The following is a 26,623-nucleotide window of genomic DNA, read 5'->3' as shown; positions in this document are numbered from 1 at the left end:
AGCTGTGGGCCGCGCTGACCGCCCCCGGCCTACGCAAAGCCGCGCCCATTGGCCGAGAGGACACAAGCGCGGCGCGCGAGTGGGCGGTCGCCCACGGGCTCCGCCCCTTACCTACCCGGGCTGTAGTTTGAGCGATGGCCCCCCAATAGTTCCCATTGGCTGTTGGGAGCGCCGCGCGACGAGGCGGGGCTCGAGCCGTCCACGTCGGCGGGCTCGTCTGCACGGAGTGGTGCTCCGAGCCGTGGTGTCTCGCGTGCGGCGTAGCTTTCATTAGCTGCGTTCTGTTCCGCACCTGGACTTGCGGCCTGTGGCGCCGAGAGCCTCGCCTTCGTGCTGGCTCCAAAAATCACTGTCCAGCCCGGAAATAACGATCTTATATCCTGGGTCCTGCTAGGCTCGGGACAAGATGAGGAATGCCCTTCGCTGAGAAGAGGGGGCACAGGAAGTGGGTTCAAAGGAAGTTAATTCAGTTTGGGCTTGCAGGCACTTCACAAAGTTAGGACTTGGCTGTTGCTAAATGGTAGCGCTCTTGCCTAGCGCTCAAGAAATCTGGGTTCTGTCACCTGCAGGATTTGAAACAGACCCCCACTAAAGGGCTGGGCGTGGGCGGACCTCTGTGAGGTCTAGACCAGCCTGGCCTTGGTCAGCCAGGGATACAGAGACCCAGTCTCAAGCCAAAACATAGAAACAGATCTCGAGCAGGCTGCAGCATCTGGATGAACACGCCTAACCGGAAGTTGGGTGAACCTGGTGACTAGATCTGTAAGAGGGCTTTCGAAGCGGGTTGAAGGTTAGGGAGCAAAGAGCACTTAAGATATTTTACAGAAGCTCCAGCCTTGGGGGTCAAGGGAGATAACAAGAGAATGGAGATGGCAGGGAGGAGTGAAGCAGTTCCGTGGGCGGAGAAATCCTGTCTCAAAAAAGACCAAAACAAACAAAAAGCCAAAAAAACAGAAAAGAAATGGGTTCGAAGTTTCTGCCCACAGAAAAAGTATAGTTAGGGGAGTGCAAAGATTAGGGATCAACAGCGATGAAGCGGGTGGCCCTTGACCCGGAGACCCCAGTCTCCTAGGCCGTTTCTCGCAGTGTGGGGTCTGCTTAGGAAAAGGATGTTGGATGCATCGGGGAGGGGATGGTTAGGAAGATAAGGGTGATCTGAAGAAGCTGGACAAGAGTGGTTGAAGCGATCGAGTGTGGGACCCCAGGAGGACAGGGAGAGACGAGCCATGGACACTCGTGACTGGAAGGAAGTAGAGAGGTAAACGTCGGAGGCCCTGCTGAGAATGTCAGTGTTCTGCCTTCAAGAGGGCCTGGCCACAGTGCTTTAGAGGGAAGGGCTTTGGAGACGTGGCCTATGGACAAAGCGCCCAGTGCCACAAGGCAGTAACAGAGGAAGGTGGGTGAGGGTGGAGGTGTAGCCTTGGGGAGCAGGAAGGCTGGTGGGCTGGCTTTAAGGAATGTGGGAAAATGAACAGCCTGTGCTGTGGGGGAAGTAAGCCCTAGACAAAGCCAAGTGCCAGTTTCTGAGGGTGTGGACAGTGAGGAGGGTCGGGAGGGAAAACAGCAGCGGACATCTGAGTAGATGACCATTTGGGAACAGGGTTCCACTCTCAGGTTGGCTTGCCTAGGCCCTCGGGGTCAGAGAATGAATGCTCAGTATCCAGAACCTTTTAGAGGTGCTCCCAGGTAATTTTCCTAAAACAAAACAGGCAAACAAACCCAAAACAGCACAAAAGGCAAGTACCAAAGGAACCTTAGGCTGCTGAGGAGAGTCTGTGTGAAGTTAAGGCTTTCGAGGAAAGCCATTCCTGTCCTCAGCTCAGGCTTCCCTTCTCTCCAAACCATTCATGTGTGTGTAAAGCCCTTGAGGGCCCAACACCTTGTAAGGAAAGAGACTCTGTTTGTCCAGGACAGAAGTAACACCGCTAGAGCTGCACCTGCCTCCAGCCCCAGACTCTTAAAACTGGTGGGAATTGTGTTTAGTTCAGACCTTCCCCGGTTCTTTCTTCACAAGGTTTGTAGTCCTCTACAGACCAGGGCCCAGGAAAGGCCTGGCCAGGCTGGAGAGATGGCTCAGCAGTTAAGAGCACTGGCTGTTCTTCCGTAGGACCTGGGTTCAATTCCCAGCAACCACAGGGTGGCTAAGAACCATCTGTAATAAGATCTGGTGCCCTCTTCTGGCCTGCAGGCATACAAGCAAACAGAACACTGTATACATAATAAATCTTTAAAAGAAAAACACTTCCCAGCACACAGAATAGTCCTAAGGAAGGAGTGGCTGTTCTGCGTTCTGCTTGACCCTGTACTCCATCCTGTGGCTTCCAGCTTTGGACATGTGGGGCCCCAAGCAGGCTTCTGCCCAGGGAACACAGCAAGTGTGCAGCTGTGTGTGTAAGGCTGTGTACCCAGCCAAGTTTGTTATCTATAGATAAAGATTTCAAGGCCAAATGCTTCCACTGGAAGGCCCTTCCTCCAAATGAACAACACCAGCCCCAGTCTTGTTAGTTCCTTTAGTGAGAGACCAGAAGTTCTTTTTTAAGTTTTTGTTTGTTTTTTGATAGGGTCTCTTTATGTAGCCTGAGCTGTACTGGAGTTCATTCAATAGACTAGATTTGCCTCCAACTCACAGAGATTACCCTGCCTCTGCCTCCCTAGTGCTAGGATTAGAAGTGAGTCACACCTGGCTCTTTTTTTTTCTTTTTTGGATTAAAAGCTTTGTTTCTAAAAATAGAGCTTTAAAACTATCATAAAATTGTTTGTTTTACTAAGCTGTGTGAGGGTATCAGATTCTCTGGAATTAAAGTTAGAGATAGTTGTAAACTGTCATATGGTTGATGGGAATTGAACCCAGGTCCTCTGGAGGAACAGCCAGTGCTCTTAACAGCTGAGCCATCTCTCCAGCCCCTGGTTGTTTTTGAGACAGGGTTTCTCTGTATAGTTTTGGCTATTCTGTGGTTTTTTTGTTTTTGTTTGTTTGTTTTTTGTTTTGATTTTTGTTTTTTTGTTTGTTTTTTGAGACAGGGTTTCCCTGTGTAACAGTCCTAGCTGTCCTGGAACTAGCTCTTGTAGACCAGGCTGGCTCAAACTCAGAGATCCATCTGCCTCTGCTTCCGGAGTGCTGGCATTAAACCACCTCCCAGCAAAAAAAAAAAAAAAAAAAAAAAAAAAATTTGTTTTTGTTTTTTTTAAATCTCTCTCTCTCTCTCTCTCTCTCTCTCTCTCTCTCTCTCTCTCTCTCTCTCTCTCTCCGTGTGTGTGTGTGTGTGTGTAGCTCTCTCTCTGTCTCTGTCTGTGTGTGTAGGGTACAGACATGTGGGTACAGTGCCCACAAAAGCTAGAGGAGGATGTTAGATGCTCAAGAACTAGAATTAGTTACAGGTGGTTGTGAACTGCCCAGTGTGGGCGCTGGGACCTGAACCCAGGCCCTCTTTGAGAGCAGTATACATGGTTCACTGATGAGCCATCTCTGCAGCCCCCAAACTGAAATTATTACCGTGGGGAAGTCAAGTGGCCCTGGAGAGACTGGATGAGGGGCACACAGCCGCTCTGCAGTCATTGCCGTATTCAGTGACTTCCCCCGTTCTTGTGCTTAAGGCCTCTGTAAATTATGTGCCTACCAGGCCTTTTACATTGAACACAACAACAAAAACAACTAGACAAAGCAAAACACATCAGCGGCTCTGTGAAATCGGTGTATCCAATCGACCCAAGTGTTGTGATACACAGACACTATACAGTGATGAGTCCCAGACGTGTGTCACCAACAAGTGGGATTAATAATTCAGATACGGCTTTAGCTTTCTGAAAACCTCAGTAAGTGGACGTAACAAAAGCTAGCAGAGAAGGAAACATGCTTTATAGCCTTACATTTGCCAGTCTAAACTACGTGGAAACCCTGCCTTTGGAAAAAAAAAAATGTAGGGCTCTTAACCCCTAAGAGGTTTTACTCCCAGCCCCACATGGTGGCTCACAACCATCTGAAATGAGATTTGGTGCCCTCTCCTGGCGGGCAGACAGACATGCAGGGAGAATGCTGATAACACAATATATTTTTTTTTTTTTTGGGAAAAAAATGTTATTCCAAATTAGGCAAATAAAACAGAATTCTTTGAATCAATATTCTAATTGTCATTTATTCTTAATCTCGTCGAAGAATCTATTTAAGATGGCTAGCCCAAACTCTCTCTGCTCCTCTTCAATGTAACTTCATACTCAGCCACAGCATCCAAGAATTCAATGCATCTCTTTAGATCTGGTTTTGTATCACAAAATTGTCTGAAAAGAAGTCTTCCTATTGGCTGCTTGTCACAAAGACTGCTAAAATCCTTTTCGATGGGGTATCTTAAGTCAGAGCCCAGAACAATAAATAAATCTTAAAATGTGTGTATTATCTGAGAAAAGCACCTCAGTGACCCCTAGTGGTAGGAAGGGAATCCTGGCATTACAATCACCCCTGCTTCCCTCCGTCCTCCACTTAACCTACATTTCCCTCCGTACCACGCAACCTGCCTCCTCCATCCCATCCTTGTGTATTTAATGCTTAGGTGACGGTCACTCTCTGATGGCACCGCCACCTGTGAACGTCTGTGATGTTCTGGCTCTGAGAGCTTGTCCCTTTCCACTATGAGCATGCCCTGGGCATGTCTTCCACTTGCCCCCCTCTGCCCCGTGCAGACTGTGGCCTATGGTGTAAGATCAGATTCAAGACGGTCCAGTGCTTTGGAAAATGGTAAGCCCTGGAAAACTGCTGTGGCTTCTCACTGACAGATATACTCATACCTCAAAATGAAACCATGAGGCAGGCACTCACCAAAGGATAGCCATCAAACCAGAGCTAGGATCTTGCCAATGCTAGAGATTCTGCATGGGGTGGGGAGTGGGGACTAGGAGACTGAGAAGCATCCCCTGAGCTCCGTGGTTTCACCAGGCCGCTAGGGCTGGGCTGCCTCGAGAGGTTATCTTTTTTGGTGACAAAGAACCAGTGTGTGTTGGCAGATGGGCATAGAGGGCAGGGGTTAATCCTGAAGGACAAAACTGTTTCATCCTTAGCTCTTCTGGAGTTAAGCTTTGAAAGCTGCACTGCATTAGCCAGGGCCTGGCGGCACCTGCCTTTAATCCCAGCAGTCCCAGCACCGGGGAGGCAGAGGAGAGACAAACACTGTACCACTGAGCTCCACCCTCTAATGCAGTTTTCTTTCTTTTTCTGGGACAGGGTCTCACTGTGGAGCTCTGGCTGGCTTAGAACTCAGTATGTAAACCAGGCTGGTCTTGAACTCAGAGATCTTCCTGCCTCCCAAGGGCTGGGATTAAAGGCATGTGTCACCACACCTACTTTCCAGCTTTAGGCATTTTCAGCTACATGGCTTTCAAATTCTAAGTACATTTTGGTGGTGGAGGTGAACTTAGTGACCCATTCCTTTATGATCTGCCCCACTCACTCCCAACTTTATGTCCCCTTTTTTATAGTTCACTGATTATGCTGACCAAATATATACATGATGATGGAACTTACAGAACCTAGGGTCCAGCGGAGCAGAAGGTACGCAGGGGAGAGCAAAACGGGGCTCCTCCCGGCGCCCCGATCCTATTTAAGGGGTATCCTAGTCCGCTGGGGCAGCCACGCCCTGAACGCAGGGATTGGGCCAGCTGCCCCAACAACATGAGTGTTGTGTCCATATACATGAGTATGTATCTGTACATGTACATAACTGTGTCCATCCATATACACAAGTTTGTTCATATACACGAGTGTGTGTGTGTGTGTGTGTGTGTGTGTGTTTGTTCATTGGACTGTGGTCTTCTGACCAGGAGTCATTTTTTGTTGAGTCAGGGTCCCGTGTAGCCCTGGCTGTCCTGTGACTTGCTCTGTAGACCAGGATGGCCTGTGATTAAAGGAATGATTCACCATCGACAGGCAGGAGTCATACTCGTAAGAAAACCGACTTTCCTTCTTCCAGAAGCCATCAGCTGTCAATAGCTCCTCAGCAAGGGATAGGGCCTCACGAGTTCCTTCCCACTCCATGCTGGAATGCTGACTGGTGTGTAGGCAACCACAGTGCCGTGAGTGTGGTGCTCCTGTCACACCCAGAAGAAGAGTCCTCCCAACCTCTGGCTCTTACAGTCTTTCCTGCCACCTTTTCTCAATGGTCCCTGGGCGGACAAGGAATAACGAAGACGGAGGTTTCATTGAGGAGCGGGATGGGAGGGCCGGGAGGAGGAGGAGATGGGAGAGGGATGACCAACACTAAGGATGTTTGAAAGTCATATGGAAGCTACTGTTTTATAAGTTTCTTAAATATATAAGTATATATATTAACCATGGCACGGTGGTGCACGCCTTTACTCCCAGCACTTGAGAGGCAAAGGCAGGCGGATCTCTGTGAGTTCGAGACCAGCCTAGTCTACTTAGTGAATTCCAGGCCACGCTGGAGCTACAAAGTGAGACCCTGACTCAATCAATACACACATAAATACATTCAAAAGAGTTTAACTGGTCACCTTACACAGGAAACAAAAAGTCGTATGTTGCCAAATAAAATTCTCAGTGCCAGGTATGGGATACCTTCCCTTCAGGTATATCTTTAGGGGGTATCCTGAGACCCCAAAACAATATAGGCTATTCCCACTGCTCTTGGTTGTCCACCAGAACTTGATGCTAAGACTGCTGCTGGACACCTTGGCCACAGGACATGGAGAAGTCAAGCTGATACTGACCAGGAAGCATCCTCCTTACTGGCTCTCTGCCACAGTACCAGAAGGTGACAGGCAGGCTGCCAGGGGATGCGGGGTAGTAATTAGCAGTCCTACCCAGCTGTGAACTGCAATAACGACCAGTGTGGTAAGATCGCCAAAGGAGATAATAGTGGCATGCGTGTTTGGGGATAACCAACCACTTTCTTACTAGACTTATGACCCATTCCACAGGAAGAGACACATGCCTGGTACTGTAGATTTATCCAAGAGTCCTATTAAACCTGAATATCTTTTAATTCAGCTTGTCTCAATTCGGCTTGATTGGGATTTCTGCATCGACAGAGCGCTCGTGTTAGAAAATATTTCTAACAGTTAAGTACTCTTTATTACTAAGCCATCTCCAGCCCCTGGTGTTTTTAATATAAAAGTAACATTTTGAGTGATATAGTATGGAAGAAAAAATAAAAATTTCAGATAAGAGATTATTGCCAATAACTGCAGCTGACTTGATCTGTCCAGACTCACTCTTCTAGAAGCCTTAGCAATTCTGAAGCTCCCAACTAATTTAGACAAGACACCCACAACTCTCTTGGATTGATAAGCAGGTCCTATTAGGAAGCCATCAGTAAGTTCTCTCTACTGTCTGTGAAGAACTTTGGGTACTCATGTCTGTACTTCAGCACTCTGGGCGCCGAGGCAGGACCATATCAGTCATGGCAAGTTTGGTGGGCCAGAGAGATAACAGAGAGACCCTCTCTCAAAACAAAACCAAACCAAACACCAAACCAACAACAAAATACCAACAGTCAACTTTCCCATTCATTTCCTTTGAGCTGCACCTGGTTGCCCCATTCTGTAATCCAAGCTACTGGGAAAGCTGAAGCAGGAAGGTTACAAATTCAAGGCTGGGAACTCAGCTTCACCCTGTGTCAAAAATGCTTGAAGCCCTAGGTTTGAGCCTCAGCAGTACAAAAAGGGAGGATGCAAATACCACTTTTAGATTCAAGAATGCGTAACAGCATGGGCCGGGAGTGTAGTTTAGCTTGCAGAGTGTCTATCGTGTGCAAAACCCTGGGTTCCACCCCCAGCACTGACCTTGGGAAGCAAAGACAAGAGGATCAAAAATTTAAAGTAATCTTTGTAGAGTCAGATGGGCAGTGCACGCCTTTAATCCCAGCACTCAGGAGGTAGAGGCAGGTGGATTTCTGTTCCAGGGCTATTACACAGACAGACCTTGTCTCAGGGGTGGGGTAGTAACCCTTGGCCACACACTGTGTTCACAGCCAGCATGAGCAAAAACAACATGATGGTATTCTTTTGTCCAGCCTCAGGACACGTATGGGAAGGTTAGGCAGTCTGGTTTCTGGTCTGAATTATAGTGTCTAGGGCTTCTAGGGGCAGGGGACAGAGAGGAGGAGGGAAAGCCGTGTGTCTCACTAGTCTGCTTACCCATAGCCACCTACTTTTATTTAATGTGTTCAGTCCCAATATATCAGGGGAAGATCCCACATGAAAATAGGACATTCCTATTGTACATATTTAGATCATGCAGTCTCTGGTGTCATTTAACTGAGCTTCCAATACATTCTTGGGAAGGATTAAAAACAGATAAACAATTTCCACAAAGCTAAGAGTGGAAGAGCAAAGGCTGCACTGAAGAGAAACAACAGGTGTGTGTGTGTGTGTGTGTGTGTGTGTGTGTGTGTGATGGGGCAGGGGGTGGAAGTAAGACAGCGACAGATCGTTTTCAAATGTCACATTTAATGTCTTCACCACTGTACTTCAAATCTACATTGTACAAAGTGACCAGAAAGTGTGCCACGGTAACTGACCAACCTCTGAGATTGTACCTTTCATACCAGTGTCTTCTCGGGCTCTTTTGATACTAAACACGTTTCTCATTCAAGTGAATTGAAATGCTTCAGTTGGGTTGATTCTCAGGAGCCTCATAAAAAAACAAAAACAAAAACAAAGATATTGCACCATCTTTGTTTAGTAATTCAATGTTTGCTTCTTTCACAGCAGATAATTACTTCATTGAAGTTAAAACTTCCAAACATAACTTAATAGTCTTCAAATTCAGCTCAGATCACTCAAGATGAAAATACTCTGCTAAATACAGATAACTTACAATAACTTTAACAGTTAATTGTCCATAACACACACCAAGCTTTTCCTAGACCAGTTTTAAGACGATCCGTTAGTACTTCTTGTACAGGTGAAAAACACTCTTCGATTTTCTTGTCTTTTTATTTTTAATATAAAAGTTGGAAGGGACATTCAAGTTTCAAGTCTCCACATTGAACTTAAAAAAAAAATAGTCATCATCAGCGTGTGGAGGTAAACAAGCCAAGTTGTGTAACTCCAGGAGGTAGAGGCCTTCGATTGGTGTTCGTATTTACATATGCACAGAGTTCAGTGTTCCAGCAGGAAAAAGAATTTGTCGAAAAGCGGTAAGCTATTTACTACAGTGACATTTCAAGACTCCCACAGCTCTGCCTAAAGACACAAACACATTTGACAGGATTCCCTATGTGCCTTTGTGGCTTTAATTTTTTTAAATTTCTTTTTGTCTTTTATTTATTATTTTTCACTGTCCAGTGCAGGAAAAGTCTCACAGAATTTCACAGACCTAAAATGTGCAGCTAGTTCTCTCTATACAGCAGTGTTGGGATTCTTTTGAAATTAGCCCAGAGATGAATTATTTACACACATGAAGGATGCATGCTTGGGTCTTTTTTCTTTTTATGTAAGAAAGAGCAGAAAAACTTCTAATAAAAATAGATTAAATATATATATATATATATATATTTATACTGGGTAAGGAAAACAGGGTTAGTCTCTCCTAGTCAGATTCAGTCTCTCTACTCACGACATTGGAGTTCAGACAGCACACATCACCATCACGGCTCTAATGAGAAGCCAGTTATAGGGCTTGATCATTAGGTGGCAAGCCCCTCCCACAGCCTCCCCCAGGTACAGCCACGATCAGCTCCCGTGGCTCCATGATTGGTCACAGGCAAGCTTTCTAGACTCTTTAGTTTTAGAAAACCCTAAATCTTTAGGAATGGCTCAAATATTAAAATGTATGACTGTGTGTGTGTGTGTGTGTGTGTGTGTGTGTACATGTGAATAATCTCGCTTCATAAAAAAAAAAAAGAAAGAAAAACAAAACATAAACCCCAAACGCCCAAATTTGGTTCAATTCTCGTTTGTTCTGAGTTGAGCTATAACAGCTGCACCGAATTCTTTAACCATGTGCAACTCTGGGTAAAATATTTTTTTTTCTTCTAAAAGCACAACCACTTTACAAGATTAAAAGTCTAGTAACATTTCTAAATATTATTCATATCATACAAGTAGTGGTTGTTAATTTAAAACTTCATTAGTAAAATTACAGTACAAGCATGATTAACCCTCCAGAATTGCAAATCCCAGACTCCAGTGAAAGCTACATTACATCTTCAGTAGTACAGTGTCTTCCACTGTCATTCCCACACCAGAGGAGACGGTGGCATCTCAGACGGCTGAGCAACGGTGGAACTGGAAGAAAAGGGAGAGCCCACAATCAGTGGCACCTCAAGGGTGAGAGGGCAGCTCCACTGAGCACCCAGAAACATTTCTGCATCTTTTGTTTCTGTTGCTTTAACTTTTCTCCGTTGTTTGCCAACATTCATTTAGAGATCTGTTATCTTCAGGGGTTTACGGGGACAGGAGAGGGCCATCCTCAATGGCAAATACACGTACAATGCCTTTCATGGAGTCTACTTCATGATGTAATGTAAAGTAAATGGTAGCTATCACAAACAACGTTATCCATATTCAATCAGGAAATCCCCTTAAGAAGTACCTCTCAAAACAGAGTCAGCTAGAGAGGGCCTATGAGAAGGGGCCTCGTGAGCACTCTCTCAGGGGCATTACTGGTGCGGATGAGCCAGGGTCCAGCAATTGTTATCACAGACCTGGTATTAGTCTCAGAGTCTAGGGTTGCTTATTGGAAAGGAACTGCAATCACTTTCCCGCCCAGAGCCCAGGAGAACAATGACTAGCACCTGGAAGGGGCTAGAACACCTAATCTCCCGGGTCACCGACTCTTCTGGGAAAAGATTAAACAAAGTAATCTAAAATCACAGAAAAGTCAAGATGCAAGTTAATGCCAGCTTTCTACATGGAAAAACAATGGAAGGAATGAAAGGCAACTGACTTTACTAATTTCAGACACAATTCTTGAGTTTGGTTCAGAAGCTTCAATGCAGGGAAGGCCCTACTTCAGTGTGGGAAAAGGAAAGAGTAGGGAGCAGGGGAAAAGAAAAGAGAGAAAGGCCAGGGGTAGGGGTGGGAGTGGGATGAAACTCAAATCCACCCTTTGTTCTATGTCGTGACACAGCTTTGGTTCTTTGCTACCTGGCTTCATATTAATATTTGCCAATAGAGGGCGCAGGAGGGCGCTGCAGGCTGGAGCAACAGGCAACAGCTTCCCTTCATGCTTCTCTAAGTTTCTCTGCGCCTTTCTGACGGGCCAGTTCTGCCCACCTTGGTACATCTCCTCCCCGCTAATGCCATATGCTCCAGAAGATGCAGACCCTCTTCAAAAAGGCTCCTGGGTAGGGGACCTCTGAGTTCAATTTCTTCCTTGTTTTTTTCCTCTATTGGTGTATACAGGGTAGCTATCTTTTGCATTTGCTACTTCGAGACCCCCACCCCCGAAGCTAATTTTGTATTATTTTAGAAGTTAGATGTCTTCTCCTGGCTAGCAATCCCTAGGATTAAAATCTCCCCACATTGTTAAAGTGGCTTCTGTCTTCCCACTGGAAACAAGGGAAAGACAGAATGACACTTGCTAGAATCCAAAGTAACTCACAGCTCCCCACAAGCATCCCGGATGCTTCTCTAGATAGGAATCATCTACCTGTTTGCCCCAGGCTTATTGACCCGGGAGACTGAGACAAAAGATGAATGGGAGAGCAGCCTGGCCTACAAGGTGAGAGCCTGTCTCAAAGAAACAATAAAACAAGACAAAACACGTAAACACACAATAAGCAAAGAGGGAGTCAGGTGGAGTACACGCCCGGCTGGTAGTGCCGAGGCAGGAGGATCAAGAACAAGGCAGACTTGGGCTCACCTGGTGAAGACCCAGATCAAACTGACCAAATAAATAAACTAACAAACCAAAAAATAAATAATAAAGATCAAGCCCACTCCCAGCGCCCTTGGCTGTGTTATCAAGAAGATGGGAAAGGGGTGCTGGAGAGATGGCTCAGCGGTTAAGAGCACTGACTGCTATTCCCGAGGACCCGGGCTCAATTTTCAGCACCCACATGGCAGAGCTAACAACTGTCTGTAATTCCAAAATCTGACACCCACATACAGACAGACGTAAATGTAGGCAAAACATCAACACACATAAAAAATAAAAAAAAAATTGCCGGGCGGTGGTGGCGCACGCCTTTAATCCCAGCACTCGGGAGGCAGAGGCAGGCGGATCTCTGTGAGTTCGAGGCCAGCCTGGTCTACAAGAGCTAGTTCCAGGACAGGCTCTAAAAAAGCTGCAGAGAAACCCTGTCTCGAAAAACAAAACAAAACAAAAAAATAAAAAAAAATAAAAAAATTATAATAAAAAAGAAGATGGGAAGGTGGCAGGACTCGCACTGGTGCTGCAGAGACCCACTCCCCACCCTACAACAGAGCAGCAATAGTTCTCTGAGAAAAAAACAAAATTGCTAAACTCACCATGGGAGTCAGTCCCAGACTGAAGACAGAGGCTTACTGATATTTATTACATCAACTTCCTATTGAACTTTTTTTTTTTTTGAGCTGTGGTCTCATGTTGCCTATGCTTGAACTCACTGTGTTGCCCAGGCTGACCTTGAACTCCTTTCTTGACTCTACTTCTTAAGTGCTGGGATGATGGTATGGGAGGTCCTTCTGTCTATGTGTTGCTTTTATTGGTTGATTAAAAAAGAAACTGGCTTGGCCTGACAGGGCAGAGTAGTAGTGGGGAAAACTAAACTGAATGCCGGGAGAAAGGAAGGCAGAGTCAAGGAGAAGCCATGTTGCCCCGCCGGAACTTTACCCGGTAAGCCACAGCCATGTGGCAATACACAGATTAATGAAGATGGGTCTATTTTGCCAGAAATACGCTTAAGCTATTGGCCAAACACTATTTCAAATAATATGGCTTCCATGTGATTATTTCAGGGCTGAGCAGCCAAGAACAAGCAAGTGGCCCACTACAACAGGATGACAGGCATGTGATACCATGCCTAAAATCTGTATTATTAAAACACAAAAAACAGGTGGCGGTGGCGGTGCACACCTTTAACCCCAGCACTTTGGAGGCAGAGGCAGGCAGATCTCTCTGAGGTCGAAGTCAGCCTGGTCGGCAAACCTTATACCAAAACAGCTAGAGCTGTTAAACAGAAAAACCCTGTCTCAAACAAAAAACAAAACACAAAAACAACAAACAAAAAAGACAGCTTAGCAAGAAACAGTGTTTCCCACCAACCCTGATGACCTAGGTTTGATCACCAGAATACACATGATTCACACAGAGAGAACTGATTCCCACATACATACACATACACAAAATAGTTAAAACAAAACAAAACCCCAAACCCCCAAACCATGCTGAAGAACAAAATCACAGCCCCTTCCTCTAGCTCTGAGGTGCGAGCTGTGCGGATAGTTACCTAATAAAGCTCTTAAAGGCAGCAGACTGCGGGTTGATGCAGAGAGGCACTCTGTTTCCTTTCTGCTGTTCCAAAATGAACTGGTGGATAATTTCTGTGGAGAAAACAAACACTGTCCACGCCACTGCCAACACGCAGGCTGGAAGCATGGATTCCCGGTGAGCACAGCGGCCTGCTGGGTTAGTTAACCCACACGCACATCCTCTATCAGTCCCAGTCGAGTTCTACTTTTCTGGAGCTGAAATGATGGTTGTTGCTAAAAACAGACATAAACTTCCCTGGAGGCGCTGCCCAGGCTGAAGCTCCGCCAGCAGGGAGAGTCTGCACGCACAGCATTATAGGGGATCCTCAGCGCAACTGTGTGAGTAAATTTTCAAATTCCCTTTCTCATCACCATTCTCTTTAGTGGACTCTTTTACTTTTTTAAAAACAAAACCCCATCAAATGTTACATAAAGAAGTCCAATACGTTTTATTTACTGAAGTGACACTGTGAAAACAGATATTCTGAGTCACACCCATTACAACTTGGAACAGAAACTGAGTTTTCATTCCCCTGGAAATAATGCTAACTCTCCATTCACTGCACACACACATGCTCTGCACAGTCGGCTACATGCAAAGCTGAAATAGACATTGGCCAGCTTTGGCAAGCCCCCGACTGAATCACTGCTGTGTAATCAAAGATGTGCCTGGTCACCGTGTCTGACTGAATGACAAAAGTCACTCACCTTTAACCTGTCGGACCGAGCTGAGGTTCTTCTCAAAGGTATCATCAAATTTGGGGTTGGTGACAGGCTCAAAGTCACTGGTGTAGACTCTTCCCGTCGAGGTGGAGAAGCAGCACTTACACATGCACGTGTGGTATCTCAGCCGCCCTTCATCTAGGTAGGGGTGGGCTAAGGCATCCTTAGCGGAAATCCTTTTTGACTGAAATCAAATTCAGAGACCAGCACATCAACACTACAGATGAGCATGGCTGTTCATGTAGAATCTTTCACAGACTGAATTACATGATGCAGCTTATATTTGATGTACAGAACATGCTGGGTAGGGAGGGAGAGCTGAATTTAGGGGTGGATGACAGGAGACTGAGTAGACTCAGAATAACAACTGTCACTTCGAAATGTCCTTCTGAAAATCTGGGAAGTTCCTACCTTGAGACAGATGTGCACAGGGCCCCAAATGACAAATACCGTGACATTTAAATATGCAATGCTTTGCGTTTCAGACAACAGGCCACACTTTGAAGAAGTGTCAGCACTGAGGAGATGCGATCATACTGGCAATTTTAGGAAGCTGCTCAGAACTTCTGTTTTCTTTGACTTTAGAGTGACAGGGTAAAGCTGAGGGTTAGCAGAGGGGTCGTTGTGAACGTCAGACTGAGACCACCACTAGCAGCAGCAGCAGCCTATCTTTGGGCTTTTGAAGTCTTCCAATTCCAACAGTTAACACACCAGCGCACCAGGCTTACTGACCCATACACTTCAAACTCCAGCAAAAAGACAAAAAAAAAAAAAACAAAAAAAACAAAAACCCATCCATCCTCAGTGTTCAATGAACTATGGAGATGTGGCTCTTATAGGACTCAAGGATGGGCTCCATGGGAGACAGGGCAAAGATGACGCACTGCCTTGATTACAGGATGTGTAGCAATTATTCATACAACCTCAGGCTTTCCGGTTCCTAAGGCCACAAGTTAAATCATCTCACAATCCCAAGGGCTTATGGGAAGGTGGCTTTAAATTCACCATGTGGCTAAGAGGACCTTGAAACCCCAACTTCACCCTGCAAATGAGACTGGTTCAAACCCAACAAATTTGCCCCTAATTTCTCTGTCTCTCTCTCTCTCTGACAAAGCCCTGGCTGTCCTGGAACTCACACCAGGCTGGTCTTGAACTCACAGAGATCTGCCTGCCAAGTGCTGGGGTTACAGGCATGTGCAGCCACACCCAGCCCCCTAGTGAACCTACCTACAGATAGTTATGTGGATCATGAGAAAGATGCTCTCTTCTCACCATAGACCAAGGTAAACTTACCGTCCACAATTTTGTGGATTTTTTAAAAGCATTTTCTTTTTTAAATGCTTCCATTTTCATTTTTGTTGACAATAATTATTGCCACAGATATGAATGATAAATAATCTTTGGATGAATGAACAAATAAATGGCAGACATCACAGAGCAGTTAGTAGCCCATGTCCAGCCCAGAAAAGAGGTTTAGGAAAGTTACGGCCCTCAACCCAAAGAGCAAACATTTCCACATGCCACCCAGTGGGTGATTTTTCAAACAACCAAATTTTCCCCCTTTTGTTTAATGTTGGTGTCAAACCCTTTTATAAACACAGGATCATAAAAATGGTAGTATCTTCTAGGTCTCTGCCTGAGCTCTGCTTATATCTGAGCACCAATGCTCAAATGTCCACATAATGGGTTAGCATGGGGAACACAAAACGGGGGCTGGAGCCTGTCATTCCAGTCATCACGACACTGCCAGTCTACTCAAAGCCAGGATGCTTCTTAGAAAACTATTTTAAAATTTATTTAATAAATCTAAAAATAGGAGCTAGCGCAATGGCTTGTTGCTCTAACAGATGACCAGGATTCAGATTCTAGCACCCACATGGTAGCTCACAACTATCTGACTCCCTCTTCTGACCTTTGAGAGCACCAAGCATACATGTGGTGCACAGACATACATGCACGCACAACAGTCAACACACAAAATTACAGAAATAAAAAGAGATAAAAGTAAACACACTTACTGGATCAAAGACCAACATCCTGCAAAGTAGATGAACAGCTTCATGTGTGGCCTGGCTGGATAGAGTGTAGAGTACAGGAAGGGATGGCTGTGAAAAAGAGAAAAAAATTTCAACCATTTAGGCCTTTAGGTATTATATATGGATATGGAATATAGTCAATTCACAGCACAAAAATTAGCCAGCTAAAAAGATGCTGTGAGTCAGGTGTGCTGGCGCACACCTTTAATCCCAGCACTCAGGAGGCAGAGGCAGGCGGAGCTCTGTGAGTTCGAGGCCAGCCTGGTCTACAGTGTAAAGCCAATCAGGGATACACAGTGAGACCCTGTCTCAGAACAGCTCGAAGTAGGGGCGGGGAGGAGATGAAAAGCAGTCTTCAGAAGGGAAAATTCTCAGTGACTTCCAGCAACATACCTAGTCAGAGTACAAAAAAATCATGAGAAATGAAAACTGATCCGGTAAGCAAGGAGGCTGCTTTGACAAGGAAGGGAAGACTAACATGTTTAAGGATGGGAAAAGAAAAACCAACTGAGTTCCAGGACAGGCTCGAAACCCTGTCGAGAGAGAGAGAGGAGAGAGGAGAGAGAGAGAGAGAGAGAGAGAGAGAGAGAGAGAGAGAGAGAGGAGAGAGGGGAGAGGAGAGAGAGAGAGAGAGAGAGAGAATCTGGACCATACCCTCCTGAGTGTGCTCTTGCTATGGTGGTTTTCTGGCTGGCACCCATGGGCCTGTGACTGGGTCAGCATGTTAACTGAGGATACTCCATGTATACTGGATAGCAGGATGCACATAAAAGAAACCTCTACCAGAGCCAACTTCTATTACCTCTGAGTCTGCTGAATGTCAGACAAGGTCCCTGCAGGAGACAGGACTGTTTTTTACTAAGCTGAGCTTTCCTCTATCTAAGATTCTGAGTTGTAGAAAAGACAATACAATAAGAATGTTATATAGTGGTTTTGCCTGCCAAGAACCTCTGACTTGCAGTGAACATTTTTCCACTTTCAAAACCAGGGGTTTGGTTGGCTTGACTTCATTCTACCACCTTCGCAGACAGGTCTAGACAACTGAGTAACACTATTTTTTAAGAACCGAACCTGGCTCCAGAATGGATTCATAGTCTAAATCCCTAAACAGGCAATGAGATGGTCAGGTCCAACACACCCAAGCCATTCCTCCCATTTAGAATCAGAAAGCTGGCCACTCATCTTTTCAGCCCGCAGTGTCTACAGACTCTCCTGCCTCAGCCTCTGAGTGCCGAGATTGCAGATTAGCAGCACATATGCTGAGTTAAGAGCTTAATTTTGTTTTTAGAGACAACTCTCAGGGCTTGGTGCTTGGCTCAGATTTTTACAAAAAACATCTACTACCTATAAAACCCTGTACAAGCTCAGCTTGGAGGGTGATCACACACCTAAGTGCCTATGGTCAGTCAAAGCCTACACCAACTTTGGTGTCGAGAGTATCCCTCTCCTTGAGACAGCTCGCAAGACCAAACGAATAGATGAGGTCATCATCATCAACATTCTGACGAACCACAGCAATGTGCGCAGACAAGACACTGTCTTTGCCTATCAGCGCCGAGGTCAGCCTTATCTGGCCACCCGCAGACGGTGATTTTGGGCCTACTGGAGACACCTGCACAGTATTGATGCTAGAGAATTGACTTGCCACTAATGGACCCCTCAGTTTTACCCTGTGACGATGACAATAGAGACCCATTCCCCATCTTATCTGCCTTAGCATTGCCTGGCTTTCCCTTCATCCTCTCCTCTATGCCAAAGAAATGAATATTCAGGGAGTTGGATATGCTGTCTGTGATATGAGACACTCTGCCTCTTGTGTACTGTGCCATGAACAAGCCATTTTTACTTTAGAAACAAGAAAGAAAGGAAGAGAGAAAGAAAGAAGTTTAATTTGAAGATCAGACTTACAACCTAAAACATTATTTAATCTCTGCAGTCCTCTCTCTTCCATAGACAAAGGGTTAATAGTGGTAATAACTGTTTTTATGAGTAGAATATAAGGTGTTTATGAGTAGTCTCGGAACATGTCAGAGTGAACTTCTAATCACTGATAGAAACCACTACTAACAAAACAACTATTTCCACCTAACTTGGAAGAGTTGGTAAGGTGAGAAGAGTTTACATAAAAACTACTTAAAAGCTCAGTGTGATGGCTAGCGTTGGTTGTCAACTTCATACACCTGGGAAGAAGGAGGCTCAATGAGGGACTGTCTTTATCAGCCTGGCCGGTAGGCATGTTTGTGCCATTTTCTTGATTGCTGACTGATGTGGGAGGGCACTAATTTTATTTTTATTGCTTTGTGTGCGTAGGTGTGTGGGTGGGTGCTGGTGGCAAAGCACATGTGCAGATGTTAGGGGACAACTTTTAGCAGTGAGTTTTCTCCACCATATGGGCTCCAGGGACTAAAAAGCAGGCCCTGAAGGTTGGAGGCCAGTACGTCACCCAATGACCCACCTCATCAGCCAGAGAAACAGTTTTTATCTCTGTTTTATTGAAGAATGAAACCAAGGCTGACAGAGGTTAAGTAACTTGCCCAAGGTCATAGAGTGAGTTATCAGTAGGGCCAGGATCCTTACACAATCTGCCTACAAACTACATTGTACAACCCATGGGGCACTGTAGTAGGAAGGCTTAGCTTCTTGTTTGTTTACAACTGCCCAGACCCCCAAAATAATCACACAGAAACTGTATTAATTAAATCACTGCTTGGCCTATTAGCTCTAACTTCTTATCAGCTAGCTCTTACATATTAATTTAACCCATTTCTATTAATCGCCAAGAGGTTGTAGTTTACCAGCAAAGTTTCAGCATGTCGGTCTCCAGCGGCGGCTCCACACTCCGCCCTTCTTTCTCCCAGCATTCAGTTTAGTTTAACCCCACCCTCCGCCCAGCTCTGTTCTACCCTATCAGGCCAAGCCAGTTTCTTTATTAACCAATGGTATTAACGGCATACAGTGGGGAATCCCACACCAGGACACCATTCAACCCGCTGGGTAATGTGACAAGCCTGATCCTGACACCACAGGCTGCATTCTTCTTCAGTCCAGTCCAGAGAAAAACTTGACTGCGCATATCCCAAGCCAAACCCTGAGCCAACTGAACATCATGCATTTAGTGGAACAGCCATGACATACACAATACGGCCACAAGAAGGCCAGCTCTAGTTCAAAACACGGAAACAAAACAAAACTCAAATAGAAAAACTACAAGATGAAAAACAAGTAACTAAAAACTAAAATAAGAACAGAAAAAAAAAGTGAAAATACAGTTATCTACATGCCAAATAAGCTTGTCTGCCGCTGTGTCTTCTAACCTCAGCTGTAAGAAGTTAGGACATGAACAGAGATAGCTCCAGTGGAGCTGCTGGCACGTTAACAATGACTGGATCTGTGGAGGTGGAGGTGGAGGGGCAGGAGGGTCTTCTAACTCTCACCCTCCCTACTTTTTCTTCAAAATCAGATATTCTGAAGCCAAGATGAAGATTTCTGTGGTGCTCTCCTCAGACTACTACCAGACAACCCGCTGAGCAGAACCTTAACCTTCAGGAGGTACCCCTCCCTCTCACCAAGAGACCAAGCCATGTGAGAATGTAGAAGGAAGGCCTCTCATAAAATTCATTTAACTTAAGCTTATTTAACTTAAAATAAAAATAAGACTTTCACATTTTCCTTTCCTCCCTATTTTGTTTTAGAAAATAATGTGATTTTTTTTTTTTTAAATAATAGATCTAGGTTTTGAAAAGCCCTTTTTTGAAAAAGGGTCTGTTGGAGGGGTATCCCAGGCTGGTTTCCACCCACAGTCCTCTTGTACATTTCCTGAATGCTGGGAGTTATAGGAGTGTGTTACCATACCCAGTTGAGAGCTCTATACTTTTATAGCTGCTGGGTTCAAAATTTTTATGAGAAAACCGACACATTTGCCCAGAATGCTCAAAGGAGCGCACGGCGACTTTGATGCAGTAAGGCAGTTTCAAGCTGCTTTGGACGTGTCAGGAACATCTCAGAAAGGCCAGCCCTCTAAGCTGCTGTTCATAGCACTCTGAGGACACCAGGGTACCTGATCCTCATATTTTATTATTGTTCCCCTTTGGCCAGGTAGATTTAGTACACTGATGAGGTCAACAAAGGAGGAAAACTATTCTATTTACAAGGACACACTTACTATAAGACACTAACAAATTAGTTTAATGTTCCTGAGGGCCTGCTGTGAGCTTGAGGCTAGATTGATCTACACAGTGGGCTACAGATAAGCTATATCTCTATATATGGTGAAACCCTGCATCAAAAAATAAACAAATGTGAATTTAAAAAAAACCATAAGCACCTATGTATCTCTATTTACTGGCCTGAGCCAGTGCTGGAGAACACGTTCCCTTACCGTGTTCACCTGTGGACACAGGAGTCACTGGGGTTAGAGAGAGGGACTGAAGCAGAGGGCAAAGCCTTCATCAAATGTCTGCTGGGCAATTTCAGGGGAAGAATGCCAAACTCCATCTGTCTTTTTGATCGACCAATCTGTTCACCTAAACAATCAATCAGATCACCTAAATGTCCAATTTTAAAGAAACCAAGGCAATGCCAGGAAAACTAGCCTTGGCTAAAGCCCTATTGGTTCTGCTTGTTTCCTGCTCCTAGGAAGAGCACTCCCCTCACACCTCCTCACATCACTAAGCTGTTTTCTCTAAAGGGGACTCGGAAAGTGCTGGCAGAAAAGACTGCTTGATCAAGAGTGCAGACAGAAAGCACCTTGGCTTCTCAGCATGATTTGGCTGGCTGCAAATGATATTGATTAGAAAGAAGCAGGCACCTTCTTTGTACTTGGGTCTGATTTAGTGGTAAGAGCGCAACAGCAACTGCTTTACATCCTTGCAAGGCAACCGGCTATCTGGGCTCAGTATCTGGACCGGTATCTTGACTCATACACACTGAGGCCAAAGCTTTCTTCCCACATACTGATAAACCAGGAGACCACCAAGGGGTCAATAAACAATAGTGCTATAAAAACATGAATTCTTCTATTATACTGGGCATGGCTATAAGCCACTTTCTATTTATGGTCATATGCATATAACAGAGATCTAGTGGAATATCTCTGTGTTTATGTCTATATGTGTGTCTATTAACTATAAGCAACATCTTTGCAATAGAAGTCCTCCCCTCACAGTTAGCTGCCAGAGACAGACTGTCCCCTCTTTACCTCTTTACCTGTTTATGAGGACCCCTGAGTATGTGTGCCTTAGCACCTTCACAAGCCGTCCTCATTGCTTCCAGTGATGGCGTGCCCAACAGATCTGTGATCAAATCCAACTGCAAGGAAATGTGAAATACAGGTTGACAGTAGCTCACAGAAACAACTTCATTTGACTCAAGTTCCAGCCTTAAAGTGAGTGTCATTTTTTTTTAAGCCTTAGAACCACAAAGCTTCAGTAAACTCTGATAAGAGTCCTTTCTTATCCGGGTAATGGTGGTGCACGCCTTTAATGCCAGTGCTCGAGAGGCAGAAGCAGGAGGATCTCTGCGAAGTTTGAGGTCAGCCTGGTCTACAGAGTGAGCTCCAGAGTCATTCAGAAAAACCCTGTCTTACAAAATAAAACAAAAAACCAAAAAAGAATCCTTTCTTTTACTTTCTGCTCCCCTCCCCCTTTTAGAAATCAGCTATAATTCTACCACTTGGGAGGCTAAGACAGGAGAATTTTGAGTTTGAGGCCAGTCAAGCTACATTCCATGGAAAACTGGACAGTGTTCTAACACTAGGGTAACTTTGGAGTCTGTATCTGTATGCCCTACTGTTCTAAAACTATAGCATGTTGGGTGGTGGTGGCGCACGCCTTTAATCCCAGCACTCAGGAGGCAGAGGCAGGTGAATCTCAGTGAGTTCAAGGCCAGCCTGATTGATACAGTGAGTTCCTGAGCTGGATCCATAGCTACTGAAAAACCCTGTCTTGAAAAAAAACAAAACAAAACAACATATAGCATTTATTATTTTTGCAGACAGTGGCTGAATGCCTGTTCTTTTCAAACAGTTAATGAAGAGATTTTAATGCTTCAAATGGATTCAAGCCCATCAAGCTAATCTACACATCAGATATATGTGATATAATAAACATTCAAAGCATTCATGCCTGAAATAAAAGTTAAGCACTTAATGTTTGCACCAGCACATAACCTCTTACATTCTAGAAACCTCTTACACTGGCAGAAAAATGTGAAACTTCGAAAACCACGATGCCAAGTTTATCTAGCTGGGCACAGTAAAGGGGACCGGCCTTGGTGTCCCTGTAAACAAGTCTTTGCAGGCAGCAGGCCCACCTCACCAGTTTTTTGAAGTGCTGAAAGTATTCTGACTCTGTCACCCAATCAAGAGCAATGTTTCATGTGTGGACCCCCTAAGAAGGGGAAGTCATACATGGAGAACACCACTGTCGGCATTATCTACACGCCAGGCGGCTGACATGGAGAACACCACTGTCTGCATTATCTACACTACAACAGATGGCCAACGGAAGCAGTATCCAGGCAGGGAATCTGCGTGAGACGCTTGCTGTCCCCTGAAGATCTCTAGCTGGCCTCTGAGGGAAGCATGAGTGACACATGCCGGGCTCTAATGACCACACTAATGGCAGAAGGAAATGACTGCCTAATGGACATGTTCAAACGTTGCAAAAAGCAGGACAGATCTATGGATGAGAAACACTTTTATAAAGTCTGCTGGCTGTCCAGTACCCAGTGTATTCATTTCTCAAAAGAGATATCACGAGATACCATTCCCGCATGGAAGACATCGCGTACACAATGTCTGCTCTGTGATGATGGCTACCCCGGGAGGAGTTCTCCAGTGGTTCTGTGAGACTGGAGAGCTCACACTGACACTTCTCATACTTCTCCAGGACCTGCTACGTGGACCAGGTTGGCTTTGAACTTACAGAGGCTTTCTCTCTCTCTCTCAAGTGCTGAGATTATAGGGATGTGTTACCACACTTGGCTCCAAATGAGTTTTCTTCTTTTAAAAAAAGATTTATTATTTTTACTTTATGAATATTTTATCTGTGCAACAAATGTATGAAGTGCCTGAACAAGCCAGAAGAGAATGTCAGAACTCCTGTCACTGGAGTTACAGGCAATTGTGAACTGCCAGATAGGTGCTGGGAATCAAACTCTGGTCCCCTGCAAGAGCAGCCAGTGCTCTTAATACACTAAACTGACCCCTAGCCCCCTTTATGAGACACAAATGGTTCTTGGCTGGCCTAGAACTCTCTATGCAGACCAGATTGGCTTCAAACTCATAGAGATTCACTGCTTCTGCCTCCTAAGTACAAGGATTCAGACATATGCCAACATGGCTGCCTTCAATTTATTTTTAAAGCTAGAATATTATTTTTGATTGTGTGCGTACACTTGGGTGCAAGCACCCTCAGAGATCAGAGAAGGTAGATCCCCCAGAGCTAAAGTGATAGGCAACTGTGGGCCACCAGACGTGGCTGCTGGGAATCAAATTCAGGCCTGTGGGAGAAGAGGAAGTGCTCTCAACCACCGAGCCTTCTCTGCAGCTCCCTCCACCCCTTCCTTCTTAAGACAGGGTTTCTCTGCGCAGCTCTGGATGGGGTTTGTTCTGTAGAGTAGCCTGGTCTTGAACTCAGAGATTTGCCTGCCTTTGCCTCCTGAGTACTGGGGTTAAAGGTGAGCACCACTACCGCCCAGCCCTCTTTTTATTGAGACAGGGTCTTACTATATAGTTCTGGCCAGACTGAAACTTTGGAACCTGATATGTAGATGAGGCCTGCCTGGAACTCACAGAAATCCTATGGCCTCTGCCTCAGGAGTGCTGGGATTGAAGGTATGTCCCGACACACCTGGCCACAAATGGTTTCTTGAATCTATATTTTAATTATTTTCTGGTGTTTTATGCTGTATCTAAATATTTTAGCCCAATAATAGTTTTTTTTTGTTTTGTTTTGTTTTTTTTTCAAGACAGGGTTTCTCTATTTAACAGTCTTGGCTGTCTTGGAACTCTCTTTGTAGACCTGGCTGGCCTTGAACTCACTGAGATATGCTTGCCTTTGCCTCCCAAGTGCTGTACCACCATCACCCAGCTTACTTTGAGATTTGAAGAAATCAATAGTAGAAATGTACAGTTTGAAGCTGCAGTCACTCAGCTGGAAGGAGCAGATGCCTTCTAAGGACTCAAGATCATACCTATGCAACGGTAGAGCTGAGTCTGCTGCCAGGCACCAGTGCACAGGATAAAGTCAACACTTGCTCTAAAAGGCTCCTAACTGAACGAACCTCTGCAGTCTTCAACTTTGTACCTTTCTGGCTTTCGAGTGAACCTGATTTGCTAAAAGTCAATTAAGACAGTACAATGAACAAACGTCATGACATGTGCAAGACGGCTTTCCCTTCAAATCTACAGCGGAATTAAAAGCAAGTAAAACCGTGAAGCAAAATCATACCTGCTGAATGGGACTCTGTGCCTGAAACAATATTCTTCGGCCCAGTAGTTCTGCAAAGATACAGCCGACAGACCAGATATCAATGGCGTTGCTGTAATGTCGACTGCCCATCAGGATCTCCGGAGCCCGGTAATACTGAGTAACAACTTCCTGAGTCATATGACGGGATTCATCTAATTCTTCCACTCTGGCCAATCCAAAATCACAAATCTAAATAGAAAAGACAATTAAGACATTATCAAGCAGACACCTACCTTCCTTTCTTCATTTTTGAGACAGCAGAGATTTAAGCCTACCATATAGCTGAGGATATCCCTGAATATCTGATTCTTCTGTCTTGTACTTCCCAAGTGCTAGGATCATAGGCATGTGCCACTATGCCAATACTCTGGTTAGATTTTGTCAACTTGGCACAAACCTAGACATATCTGAGAAGAAGAAACCTCAAAACGGGGGGTGGGGTGGGGTGGGAGCCCACATAAGATTGGCCTGTGGGGCATTTTCTTGATGATGATTGATGTGGAAGGGTCTAGCCCACTGTGGGCCATCTCTGGGCAAGTGGTCCTGGGTGGTTAAAAAAAGAGGAGGCTGTCAAACCAGCACCCCTCTATTGCTTCTGTTTCAGTCCCTGCCTGGAGTTTCTGCCTTTGTGTTCTTTTATAGATTACGAACCTGAATATGTAAGCCAAATAAACTCCATCCTCCCCAAGCTGAGTTTAGTCATTGTCTTTATCATATCGTAATAGAAAGTAACTAAGACACTCAGCTAGACGGACACATTTATGGCTAGAAAAACAGCAGCAGAACTAAAGAAAACCACATAACACATACACGAAGAAACCTTGATGGGCCCATGAGCTTTAAAAAGTGATACAGGTATACTTCTGTCAGTATAAAAATATGATCTTATTTGGATAAAAGGGAGAAAATACCAACTTTAAAGTTTCTATATAAAATTATACGTATTTGAATTTTGTATTATTTTATGTGTATCAGAGTTTTGCCAGTATGTATATCTGTGGAACATGTGTGCTTCGGTAGCCAGAGAGGCCAGGATCTGGCATCAGATGTGGAGTTACACACCATTATGATCTGCAGTGTAGGTGCTTGGACTCTAACTCAGTGCTTTAACCACTGATCTCTCTCTCTAGAGCCACTACCCCCTTTAAAATTATGTTTCTTTTGAAAAAGAAAAAAAAAAAAACATTCTCCAGGTTCATGTGTAAGGACGTGAGTTCAACGCCCAGCAACAGATAGACAAAAACTTTCACCTACTCTAAACTGATTATTAAACCAAAATCAAGACCAATGAACTCCCAACACAGCTGAATGCACACTGAAGCTACGTTCAGATGGACTCATAGGAGGAGGCATAAAAAGGCCTCATAAGCAAGGTCTATTTTGCTAGACTTGGCATAAATGCTGTTTTTCTCTTCTGTGTGTCTTCCTCCCATATCCCGCTTTTTGGAGATAGGGTTTCTCTGTATAGCCCTGGCTGTCCTGGAATTTACTCTGTATCAAGCTGGCCTGAAACTGGGAGATCTGCTCACTTCTGCCTCGCAAGTGCTGGGATTAAAGGTGTGTGCTAATACCACCCAGCTTCTACTTTTCTTTTAAGAAGTATTTAATTTTATGTGTATGTATGTGCACATGTGTACAGGAACCCACAGAAGTCAGAAGAGGTATCAGATGCCCTGGAACTGGAATTTGCCTAGCTGTGTACCACCAGGTGGGCGCTGGGAACTGGACCTGGAACTGGACCTGGTCCATTGCAAGAACAGTAAGCTTTTTAACCCCAGAGCCTACTCTCCTGCCCCTATCAAGAGGAAAATTATGATGAACCTTCTACTATTCAAGAATTTGGAAAATATATTTATATATCAGAAGTTTGAGAAATGCATACTATGGATCTTGCTATCAATAAGTCTCTTTTAACTAACAAAGGACAGTGAGAAGAACCAGGAAAGTAGTAAAACTTAAGTTGATGATTTGAGGTTTGGGGATATTGTA

General features: G+C 44.9%; 1 protein-coding gene across 1 annotated transcript in view; it reads right to left on the bottom strand.

Moving 5' to 3' along the window:
* Positions 1-8,434: 8,434 nt before the first annotated feature.
* The window catches only part of Nlk (nemo like kinase), a 130,002-nt gene continuing 111,813 nt past the window's right edge, over positions 8,435-26,623 (bottom strand). Inside the window, exons 6-11 of the mRNA XM_038327243.1 lie at positions 24,614-24,823; positions 21,369-21,470; positions 16,146-16,232; positions 14,113-14,311; positions 13,383-13,476; positions 8,435-10,236 (exon numbers count right to left, since the gene is read on the bottom strand). Of these exons, the coding sequence (XP_038183171.1) occupies positions 10,182-10,236; positions 13,383-13,476; positions 14,113-14,311; positions 16,146-16,232; positions 21,369-21,470; positions 24,614-24,823 (747 nt within the window). The 3' untranslated portion in view covers positions 8,435-10,181. The remainder of the gene's footprint in view (positions 10,237-13,382; positions 13,477-14,112; positions 14,312-16,145; positions 16,233-21,368; positions 21,471-24,613; positions 24,824-26,623) is intronic.

This window comes from Arvicola amphibius, chromosome 4, assembly GCF_903992535.2.
Source record: "Arvicola amphibius chromosome 4, mArvAmp1.2, whole genome shotgun sequence".
NCBI lineage: Eukaryota > Metazoa > Chordata > Mammalia > Rodentia > Cricetidae > Arvicola > Arvicola amphibius.
This window is presented reverse-complemented; position numbering and strand designations above follow the sequence as displayed.